A 12,899-nucleotide genomic window follows, 5' to 3' on the forward strand; every position below is an offset into this window, starting at 1 on the left:
TCTATGCGGTGTAAACATGACCCTGTGCCGAATTTTTTTGGTGTTTATTAGTTTGAACATTGAATATATTGTCTTTTTAACATTTTCAATTAAATGTAGGTTGAACATAATTAGCAATTTATTGTATTCTGTTTTACAAAACGTCCAGAAATGTTTAAAAAAAAAGTGATCGTTAGTTGCACGGCAGCTCTAAGAGAGAAAATGTCAGTCGTTTAAAACAATCATTATGGTTAGGAGAACCATTATGTGTGATTCAATCATAAATGTGTGTGAGGCATATGTCAGGTCAATTGCCAAACGTTGGACGTAGTTCGACTAATATGAGCCTGTAAACATACTGAATGTGAGCTGTGTTTTATTATCTGTTATACAGCCTCTGCACCATAGGCCTCCAGTGCCAAAGTTAATGGTCATCAACTTTAAGGTTAATTCACATAGATTTGAGGGACTGTGATTTTTATTTGAGTACTTTTTTGCTAACACAGCTCAGAGACATTTACTCTGGTCGCTTCCCTTAATTAGAAACTGCTCGCATCACCACACTTCCCGTAAAAATAACCTTTTGAAAATACATTACGGTCCCGTAGATATAGCGACCGTGTGGGTTATTAAAAGGCATCACTAAGCATGAGTTGAGTGCTTGTGTGTGTTGTGGTTTGAAAAATGTTGTTTTATGAACACTGTATAAATGTATGCCAGAAAGATATCCAGAACAATGTACACGTAAACACAACACGGGCGAGTATCTCGTCAAAAAAAAAAGAAAAAAGCTGATATTTCGCGGCTGATATATATATATATATATATATATATATATACATATATATATATATACACATATATATATATACACATATATATATATATATATATACACATATACAATATAATAATATATTTAATATATAATAATGATAATAATAATAATAATTGTAATAATAATACATCCATTCAGTCAAACTTTTCATTTTCAATCAAAGTATTTATGAAGTCGAAAGATAGATGTGAAAATGAAAGCCGACCTCCTTCAAATAGATTCTTCCTCGGCACTCAAACAATGAGTTATGTGTGGTGGGAACCCATGATGAAATGGCAAGACTAACTGACCAGGGAACAGTGACAAGCTTTGTTCATGCTTGGCTACCGTGGGACCCACTGTCAGTAACAGCATGAGTCCATATTGGTGGGTGGGGCGTTGGGGGTCTCAGACCATTATCTAATACACAGAGACCCTTTATAAATAGTGAAGAGTAAGCTATCCAGGCTATAAAATAAATGTGAGTTGAGCGCTAACATGAATACCAACTGAACTATGTCTATGGGTTGAACATGATACGTGGACTCCCTTTTTAAATACTGGCCTACATGTGAAAGTATTTCAGTGCCCACACAAGATTCCCATTAAGTACAACTCAAGAAAGATTGATGGATCAAACTGGTTGTTCATTATTCACATCTTAAAGTAGTTCATAGGGTGCATTACTTCGACGATACTTCAACATTGGTAGAAATCTGTTATATATCGATTAGCCTTTGCACTTGAACTGAAGAGGATGGGTCACGGACCTGTTTGATGGGCAATATAATGCGCCACGGGATTGTGTCATCATGTATACATATAATAAAGAAGCACACTGCGCCCTGAATGGGCTTTAAGTCATTCAATAAAACAGCGGCTTTCACAGTTACACACTCACTGGATGGATTTGTGTACACGGAATGGCACATGTAACAGCATGGAGACAGGAAAAAGAGAAAGCTGTCCACAAAAAGTATGGCTACATCCTTTGTATTACTACAGCAGCCAAACACTACATAACATGTACAGATATACTACATTATGGCCCCTACACTATCAAACATCCAGTCATCTGTCAATCTTTCAAGATAGCCATTTCAAATTTGTTGTATTAATAAAGTATTTTTCTAAAGGTTAAGTATCAGATGAAACCGAATATCACATCATATCTGAGGGTTGCTAAAAGTGAAGACATGATTTGCCTCCGCAAGTCTCATGAAATGATGGTGTGGGTTGGCTCTGGCCCTTGGGCCTTGAGTTGGACACCTGTGATGTAAGATATGTCCAGGTAGACGCATTACAGTGACTTGACAGTATTCAACTCAAATTAATGTAAAAATCCATGTTGACATTCCAGTGAAACAATATCACAATTTCCCGCATGGTTATCACACCAGGATTGTTTGCGATTCAGGAGCCCAAACAACATGAGCCCACAGTAGCAAGTTGAATGGTGCAATCACACACACATGCACGATTAAACCTGTCAATACCTTGCCAATTTCTTCTGATAGTCTCATGCAGCCAGTGAAGCGCATGAGTCCAATATGCCAGACCAAGGAACAGTTGGCAGTCACTTTCTGTTCATTGAGCATACCTGGGCAGTCATCAAGTGCATTGACAAATGTATCCAAACGCTCCGCACAGCAAAGCATGAGCAGAGTTCCCAGAAAGAGAGATGAAGAAAAGAAAGGTCTACTGCTCCCTGTGGTGTCACTGAGAACACACCTTGGTCTAAGAGATCTTAGATGCATTCATCAGTCTTCTTATGCCCAGCATTTTCCCTTATTCGGTGATGCCAATTTTTTGGATAAAATTTTGCCATAGTTTTGTTTATGGATGTTTGGTCATCTTGATTCTAATGGTCTCCATTTTTTCCAGACTTGAGACTATTGTTGTACCAAGTACTGGCCCTAGTATCGTACCGTGAATTTTAGGGGGACAAAAATAACACAGTAGCATAACGCTAAAGTGTACACTAGCATGCATGCTACTGCTAGCGTATGTTTTTAAAACGGCAACGGTAGCAAAACTGAGTTTGGTTGTCAGTTTCATTGCCGTGCACTTCCCCAGAAATGATACAGGCTATTGCGAAAGCTTGAACAGTGCAAACAGACACATTGGCAGCTAACATGGCTAATCGTTAGCCCAAACATCCACAATCCATTCACAAATTATGGTGTAACTCATTAGGGATGTCTCCCAGTCTTAGTAAAGCCGTTTCGCCATCTATCATTCGGCACTTGCATACCTCTCGCAACTTCACTTTGAATGCTCTGTTTACACCGATGCGCACTTTAAGGTCGTGAAAATGCGGTACTTGTTTGTCTGTCGAAATCAGGGGTGACCAACTCCGGTCCTCGAGGGCAACTATTCTGCATGGTGTCCATCTCTCCCTTCAGCAACACACCTGATTCAGATGATCAGGATTGTTATCAGGCTTTTTAAGAGCTTGCTGACGAATTGATCGTTTGACTGAGGTGTGTTGCAGCAGGAAGAGATGGAATACATGCAGGATAGGAGCCCCCAAGGACTAGGGTTGGTGACCCCCAGTCTACATGTGCTGGTGAACAACCCGTGGCCCGGTCGAACAGTCCGCCAAATGCCGGCGCAGGGCTTGCCGGGGGGGCCCTCCGATGGCGGATGATCGATTGGTGGCGAGGAGGCTGCTCGCAGTGCATATTTTTTGGTTACCCAGCACAGGGAGTCGCCCCGGAGGCAAACTGAGAAATTGTCACTAAGCACTAGGTAGGATGGTTGGATAAAGGGTACATAAAAACCCATAAAAATGTTTGTTTTAGTTTTCTTTAGCACAGTGTTTTTTCCAAATTTTACCCATCTGATTTCGCTGTCTTCTACAATTATTTAACAAAACTTGACACTTGAGAGTGAGAGTGAAATGAGCATCATTCAGGGGTAACTAAGTGGACCAGCCATAATTAATTAGTTTCTTCATAACTTAATCAAAACAAGTGAATACTGACTGCAAATCCATTTTGTGGTATTTCCTCGTTATCGCCAAATGTCATTGTCACCATCCAACCAGGAAGTGAGGCAGTTCTCGGCGGGCTCCACAGAGGTGAAAGCAATCAATTGCTGACTTCAGGGGACCAGGGATGAGTAGTAGCACGGTCACCATAGATCTCATCATCAGGCTGAGCCTGTGAAGCCTCCTGGGACATTACATAAAGTGTCGTATTCGTTGACAAGGTTTGCACACTGTCAAAGCTCCAACATTCTGCACTACATTAGACCTTTATATGACGCATTATATTATCTATTTTAAGACATTTACTGTAGCAATTGAGGTTAAGCACTCAGGCTGAAAGGTGAAAACCACTGGCAACCCTCCTGCAACTTGCACTCCTAATTCCCACTATGTCTTCCTTTCGGCTTTCTTCGGCTTCAGTACAATGACAGCAATAGTGGGACTCAGGGGAGGACAAAACAATAAAGCGAGCTTGATTTAAGTACTTACAGTTTTTCCAGAGCTGCCAAGCCATAGAAGGAGCCGTTCCTCAGCACAGTGATCTTGTTGTTACTCAGATTTCTGTGCAAGGGCAAATTAGAAATAAGGTGAGCATAAACAGTGCACAGGTATGATCAGATCACAAAAACTAGAGTTGCATGGATTCTTTTTATACAATATCAAATTAATATGTTTAGTGTGAATGTGCTGCAGAGATTTAAATTTAGGACTGCTGAGTTTGAAGCTGTTAATTACTTGTCCAGAGCATGTGTCTGTGCCTGTCATGAGAGATGATGGGTAATTATGCAGAAACCATATCCATGAATCCAATGTAATAATCTTGGTTTGAAATGGTGCAAAAGCCGGAATTATATATCAGAAGACAAGTAAATATACGTACAGATTTCTCAAAATGTTTCATGCTCAAATTTGTCCCCCTGAGTATAAGAATGAGGGACGATATAAGGAGATGGGAACCGGTGCCTTTTCTTAATTTAGGGGCACGGAATGAATCAGTTAAAATGATTATTATATCAAGGATGTAGAATCAACTAAGATCGTAAATATGTTGGTGTAACCTGGAATTTAGGGCTTGATGGAGGAGTTTGCATGTTCTCCCCGTATCAATGAAGGTTTTCTCCGGGTAAGGCGGTTTCTTCCCACATTCCAGACACATGCTTGGTAGAGTGACTGGACACTCTGAATTGGCGCTTGGGGTAAGTGTAAGCGTAATTGGTTGTTCGTCTTTGTGTGCCCTGCGATTTACTGGCAACCAATTCAGGGTGTACGCCGCTGACTGCCCGAAGATAGCTGGGATAGGCTCCATGAGGAGAAGCGGTACAGATGATGGATGGATGGATAGATATTCCACAGGTAGAGCAGTCTTTTATTTAATACTAGATTGAGAAATCTTGTATTCATCCCATCATGTGCTTCACTTTTGTAGATTTTTTTTTTGTGGGGGGGTTGATCGCATTAAGGTGCACCCCAGTGTTCTTGTTTGAGTGAGTTCCGGATTCCGATATTATATTCCTCTGATGTCTTCATGGAAAGACTAAATAGTCATAGCTGTAAAATTAAGGTATGGTGGGTTACACAACTATAATTGTTTGGATGGATGATCATAGTGAACTGTAAATTGATTGGCATTTGAACCATGAACATGTTTGTTAAAATAATTGGGGAAAAAAATAAGGCAAACAGAGGATTCTGAAATTTAATAAGTAAAAGTACATCCCACCGAAGCAGTCCAAAGGGTGCAATACCTACCCACTTAAGGCATAGATCTCTAAAAAATGTTCAAATGTAAATTTGATCTTATCTTATTACAGTGTCTATTTTTGTGTTACGTAAGACTAGAGTCGATAAAATGATAGTGAAACGATGGTGTGTTTGATAGATGGCCACTCTAATCTTCAACAGCCTAATGGAGTATTTTGCTTTAGATTACAGTAATTGCCCCGTCACCATTCACCAAACCACTTTCATTGGTGGTGTGGATATGCAGTGCTGACAGCACATGGAAGTGAATACCGCCACCCATCGATCTGTACCACTTATCCTGTTCAGGATCGGAGACTACACCTTGAACTGGTCGCCACTCAATTAATCATAGTCACAGTCACACCTTCACTGAATGGGAACTGAACCACAACACAACAAATGCAAAGATATCACTCTGAAAATGAAACATATTGTACTTGGAAGTTGGCAGCAGTATTGATCTCCGATCTTAAAGGTGAGATAACTACATATCACATTATCAATATTTTGTCCCTAAGGTACATACAGTAAATGCTACCAATATGTGTGTCCAGTGTAACACAACTGTAATATGATGATTTAATGATATTTATAATATTTTGTCCAATACAATTGAATTATATTACTTTGGCAGGTGTATTAAATTGAAAATATTTTAATGCGCAACTGATTAAAATAAAACATGATGGCAAGGTACGACAGGTACATTTCTAACATAAATCACACAAGCCATTTAAAGTCCCTAATCACAATGAGTTATCGTACATATTCCATGAAGTCCATGAAGAGTATTTAATGTAACTTGTGACATTCAAGTTCTTTTGTCTCTCTGCCGTGTGCTGCATGTCAATTGTGCACTGGGAATCCTTCACACAACAGTTGCATCATTACCACTCCTGTTAGCATCAGTGAATCATGTAACTTATCTAATGGCACTTTTCCATTAGCCTGTTTCCAAACTGAGACGGCCTTGCATGACCCCCAAGTTGTTGTTATTCTATTTTTTTCGGAGCAGAGCGGTTACATTGGGACCACTTTTCAGAACTATGTCTGGGGTGCTTCTAACGCGCACAGCGTCTGGGGCCGAGTGGGGCCCTGCTGACAGTGTTGCAGCAAGGAACTAGTTTAGTCCTAGTTTTTCCACCAGCGAAACAGACAACCATCACCAAAGTCATAGAAATATAGTATATACCATAGAGCTGCTAAGATTAGTCGACTAGTCACGTCAACGATCAAAAACATCAACAATCAATTTAATAGTCTAGGTTTTTATTTATGTATTTTTGATGTATTTGTTTGTCTCCCAAAACTGCCTTGTCTCACCCTTCGCTCGCTGGCTCAAAGCCCTGGCTGAGACACACATGCGCAGTAGTGGTAATCTGGCTCACAATGTTAACCAAAGCCGAGTGGGTAACGCAGTGCCATAGCTAACCCGTGTTAGCAACAAAATCTAAAAGTTTGGGCGCATTTCACCAAATAAAAAATTAAGATGCAAGGGACCATGTTGTCGCTGATGCGTAATTTCATTTTTTGAGCAGGGACAGTCGTGTCTGGAAGATTGCATTAGGACACTCAGGTTACCATGCACCGTGGGCTCAATCGTTCAAACATATTGGTAAATTTGTTTGAATGTATTTGCTAAAGTTGTTTGGATGTATTGGTAAAATGTAGACCATATGCTAAAAACATTGCATTTTTTCCAACAAAGCCACAGGGTATTGACTTGTGCATTGGCGCAATTGTACTTGTCAATCCGCGTAAGCATTGCAAGAAAAATGCTATTTTTTTTAGCATTTAGCCTACGTTTCACCAATCCGTTCCAACAACTTGACCAAATACGTTACTAATGTTTGAACAACTTTACAAGACCTTCGAATGACATAGCCCAGTCAAAAATGTTTACTCCCCAATAGCAGTTCCACGATGGTCTATGGCAGACAAACACTTATATTTTGTTGTAGTGTCTGAAAAACAATATATAAATCACTTTAAAATTCAACTCAACTTTTTGAGGCACAGACTTTATTTTTTGGAGGTCTGGTTGTTTCTGATTCACTCACATTTACACACACAGACAATTTAATTTAGAGCAACAGTACAACACTGCAGACTGCTGATGATTTATAGGATACTTGGTCGACTGCCTGGATTGATGTCACTTTAAACACTCATTGAACAGTGTTTCTGGATTTCCTACCTGTTAAATATTGATTAAGCTATCTAGTTCTTAAATCATCACTGCAGTGCTGCTTTACTTCTTGGATAACACGCACACACACACACACTTCTATGTAAACTCCCACTTGCAGTTAAAAAGAAAAAGTGGCCATACGCTCACCAAATCTAATGTTAAAAAGTTGATGAATGGTTATCTGTGGATGGAAACGGCACAAGTGGTAAAAGACTGCATTAAGTTGTCATCTAGATATTAAAGAAAAAAATGCCATTACAGAATATTTGAGTTTCTCAAAGGTGACATTATGATTTCAGTTCCTTTTGGCACGTGTGGAGCCGTTAGTAGTTGAGAGGGACACAAGCAAGATTTAAGTCTCCAACGACCAGTATCATAGTCGCCTATGTCTGTGGATACTGAAATTGTAATCTCTTTTTCATGTATATTTTTATATATAATCATTAACTGAGAAAGAGAAATGCAAATCTGAAACTGCAATTTCTGTTTCTAATTGTTTATCTGGAAAAGACTAACAGGGCAAATTACTGCATTTCTAAAAATGGGCAACTCATTAAAATACTGTTAACAGCATTTGTTACAACATATAATTGGAATGCTATTATGGATTCTTTGGGTAGGGTACCGATCCTCCCTTGAGTGATAAAATTTGATTTGATAAAGCGGGACAGTAGACAGGAAGTCCTTGCACAACATAAGCGCCAGGATAGACTCAAGATGGTGTCAGCAAAATCATATCAGTGTACCAACAGACCATTTACTTGTGGGTCTGCCACAAAAAAATATTTGTATTATATTTTATATTATATATTATTATTTAAATGTGATTTTCATTTGGGTCAAATGGAATTTATTCCAAATAAATCAATCTTCTCAAAGAAAAAATTATTTAAAATGTGGATGTATTTAAGATGACAATAATATTTCCTTTCTGTGCAAGAAAGGAGCAGCAAGATGTTTGCTCTCCTAATTTACTTTGCTGTTGTTCGTTAGTCTTCTGTGTTATTTTAGATTGCATTTGAATTTCAAATTGATTAGAACTTTACATGGTATAATTTACTCTGGAGCATTGTGAAGGTTACTGGATGCCACGATTTGATGTAATCAAGTAGTTATTATGGTGGATAGGAGAAATGATAATCACTAATAATTGATGAATATTTAAATATGACCCTCATGACTTCTGAGGCAAGAATTCCATAGTTGAAATCATTAGAACTCCAAAGTGTTGCTTGTTTCTGTAACTTTTATTTGGAGTTTTTTTGTTGTTGTGATTATTGTATAATATATTATTAAGGTATCAGTGTGAAGTTCCTAAACTCATTTGAAAACATCAAGCTAAGTTAAGCAGAAGAGAGCTAAAAAGCAACAGTTTGTAAGTTTTCATTGTTGTTGATCCAGACATCAATATCCTACTTGGGCCCTGTCCCCTATCACTTCACTTTTATTTTCACACAAAGCTCTCGGACTTGAAACTTAAGCCAATAAACACCGACACATCGCAAATAGGACAAGGTGAGAAGGTACTGATAGGGTCAAGTTCCCAATAAGTTGTATATTTTCCGTCAATGAAAACTGGAAAAAAAATAAGAAAATAAAAAAAATATATATATTTTGTTCACGTTGATAGTTTACGAAAACACGCCACTTCTTTTGAGAGTCACATATGGATGCTGTGAGATTATGAGATAGATAGTTCTGTCACTGGGTTGTGTTCTTCCAGGTTCCCCTTACTCCCACACCTCCCTCTTTGGACATCTCTCACAGGGACAGGCAGCCTCTGTTTGAGCAAACTCAAGCGTGGCATGCGTCGTGTATGTGTATGTGTGGCTCTGCTTGCCGGCCCCTACGTGCCTAACTCAGGCATCTGCCTAATGTCCAGGAAATGTGGAGTGGAATAACATAATTGATCATTATGTAAACAGACCGACTTTTGGGTATCTGTCCAACTCATTATTTACATTGTCAATTATGTTGGGCTGCAAAGAGAAAGGGAAAGCTTCAGGATTAGAGGATTCTGTGGACTTCAGCTAATGGAGTTTTTTTGCACAAACTACACTTATTGTTCGCAATAAAATAACATGTTGACACACTGCTCAATGTAACAAGTGTCACATATAAATATCTGCATTTTGCTGTGACTTACTTTCCATTTTTTTTATCCATCCATGCATTTTGTATGCTGCATTTTCTGTTCAGGGTCACGGTCAAATGAAAACCTATCCCAGATGAGTCATGGCCATACAGTAAGTTGACTACACCCTGGTCTGGTCACCAGTTCATCAAAGAGCAATTTTAGCTGCATGAAAGTCAACTATGTTAACCACAACATGACCAACGGTTTACTTTGACATCAGTCAGGATTGGTAAGTTTTTGATTTACTGCTACTGTAATAAACTAGATCCACTTTTTAGGCACTGTATTAAAGTAGAAGTACATGCGTTGTTACAATCCCTTCCATGATGCTTGTCAAAACCAGCCACACCCTTACAATAACCAAACTGTTATGCACAGGCCAGTCCAAAAATATTACTCACTGGTAATTCTCAAAGTGTTTGGAATGTTACTGTTCAACTTGGGCATGATGCGACAGTGGTTTATAATCGGTCTTGTTTTATGAACGCTTGGGCCTACTACACTACTGTATTGTAATGTTAGACATATTGGTACTTAGGGGGGCAAAGTATTTCTAAGTGGTACTTGGTGTAAACATTTTTTAAACAGTGTTATGGACCACAACAAATTGATATATCAGGGTGCTGTAAATGATCAGAGGAATGCTGAGGAAGGGTAAATTATACAATTTCTGTATATTTGTCCAAAACATTTATTCCTTTAAACTTATCTATACCTGCCAGTGATGTTTTGAATGGTAGAACAATTAAATCATTCTCCAATGGATGACAGAAAGTAAAATAAACATGTGTATCCAATTTTTTGGTATTCATTTACATTGTCAGAAAGGTCTGGCATTATGTGATTGTATCAGCTTCGTGTGCAATTAAACTGGCCGAGATTTTTCGATTTGTGAATCAACTAAGATGAGAAAGGACAATATTTCAGTTTTGTTGTTTTTGTGACATTTTGGTTAGGTGGTGTGTCATTTTCCTTTTTTAGGAAAAGGTTGCCTGGCCAAAAAAAAAGTTGGGAGAGACTGCCTGAAGGTCATTAGATCATGTATGTTAACTACAGCAACAAATAATATTCATGTTGATGTCTGTCAAGCTCTTAAAATGGGAGAGTTAAGATGACTAATGAAATCTGTCAATTCTTATCAGTGGTTCGGGTTGGTGTGGTGGTGGCAAATAGTTGGGCCAAAATGCAGGGAGGGAGGCAAGGCAGGATATACTCAACACAAATGTACCCCCCCCCCCAAAAAAAAAAACAAAAAAACAAATGCATATGGAATCAAAAATACTAGATTAATTAAAGTCCAAATAAAACCAAGTCTAAGTAACAAAGTCTGTGGACCAAATGCTGTTGGAGGACAAAGCACAGCTTCAAGGGCGATCGTGCCTTGTCTGTTGCCAGTCCTTCACTGTGCAACGAGCATCCATTAAGATTTTAGGCAAGCCCCCTTTCTGTCCACTTTTAAAACTCGTTTGAAGACACATTTTTATTCTTTAGATTTCGACTCAACATGAGACTGTCGCTGTTTTGCTGTTCTTCTGGTATCTATTCTTTTTGTTTTAGTTTGTGTGCCAATTTCCCGTTAATTTATATTACACCATATGGAAAGCACTTTGCTCCAGCTTCAGCTGTTGTCAAATGCAATATATAAATAAAGATGTATTGTATTGTATTGTATTGTAACAAACAATCACACAAAACTAATTACCACATAGAGGAACTACTTTATACAAACAAAAGCAATGATCTGAACAGAGGCTGAACAGAAGCATGAAACTAAAAACAAGAAAACTGATGAGAACAAGGGATACCTGGACAAGACAAAAAAGCTTGGAGGGAGCCCATTGATTAAAACAAGGGACCCGGATGACGAGAACAGAGAACAGGTGGAAGAAAATCCATAATGAAACAAACAACAAGATAACATGAAACAAAACCAAATATAATGTAAACAAGAAAAAAACAAATCATGACAGTTCTTCTTCAGGAGCTCAGACTTCCAATTTGTCCTCACTACAGCTGGGAGACGCACTGTGTGGTCTGAAAGAAATGTAGCTAATCTAGACAAGAGCCTGGCGGCCATGCACCAGAGACACCCAGCTGTATTATTACACAAGAGCGCAAACCAAAATAGCAACCGACACCATCCACACCACCAATCACAACGACCGAGTGGAGGAGAGATCACAATGTTAACTATTACAAACATTTGGATCCGCTGGCCTCAAGATTTTGAGACAAATGTTGTGTTATTCTAGAAGATAGAGTTAAAAGGCACAGCCAATGAAAACAACATATTTTATATCAACCAACACTGAACTTCGATGGGAAACTGACATTGCTTGAGGGGTTACCTCTGAGGAGTACGCCTAGATTTCCAGGCTCTCACAGTCTCTACATGATAGTGAGGCCCATCTGCCTGGGATGCAGCACATCAAAACGGAGAAGGAAATTCCCGAGTTGTTTATTCAAGTGGTAGAGAAGGAGGCGATGGGGAATTGAGAAGAATAAGGTGACTTCTTTTTGACTGATTAACTTCATTCTCTTTCGCTTTGGAAAATGAATCCCTTTTGGCTTTGAACACTCTTCTCAACAAGCGGAAGTCAGTTTCATATGCTTATATTTATTGCACCTAATGTACATTAATGTCATCAAATAATGTCAATGTTAGTAGCTCAATCCAATTGCATCTCTAAAGCTGCAGCATTCTAAATGTAGTCTATTTTTTTAGCATTGCAAAAACCTTTATTTTTAACAAAGAATGAAAAAGCAGCATTAATAATGCCTTTATTAGTCCCACAATGGGGAAATTCGAGATTCAAACCCAGGCCTCCTGGGGAGACTGGGTCCGGAACGCGGCGCCTTAGACCACTCGGCCATTAGGGACAATAGATAAAATATAAATTGAGCCAATATAGTTTTCGTACTACGGCAGATCATGTTTTTCCTCTCCCTCTTTAAAAATGTGTTAATTTGTAGTTGATATTGTAAACACATAGCTAGTGGATTAACAGTTTGAGTTAACTCATTTTATGCACGCCTTAAT

The 12,899-nt window shown here is 38.7% G+C and overlaps 1 protein-coding gene across 1 annotated transcript in view; it reads right to left on the bottom strand.

The window, feature by feature from the left end:
* The window catches only part of adgra1b (adhesion G protein-coupled receptor A1b), a 157,203-nt gene that overhangs the window by 130,211 nt on the left and 14,093 nt on the right, over window positions 1–12,899 (bottom strand). The window contains exon 2 of the mRNA XM_088305075.1: window positions 4,278–4,349. Within this exon, the coding sequence (XP_088161201.1) occupies window positions 4,278–4,349 (72 nt within the window). The remainder of the gene's footprint in view (window positions 1–4,277; window positions 4,350–12,899) is intronic.

This window comes from Idiotropiscis lumnitzeri, chromosome 9 (genome assembly GCF_059441095.1).
Source record: "Idiotropiscis lumnitzeri isolate Australia: NSW breed Sydney's pygmy pipehorse chromosome 9, RoL_Ilum_1.0, whole genome shotgun sequence".
In the NCBI taxonomy this organism is placed as follows: domain Eukaryota; kingdom Metazoa; phylum Chordata; class Actinopteri; order Syngnathiformes; family Syngnathidae; genus Idiotropiscis; species Idiotropiscis lumnitzeri.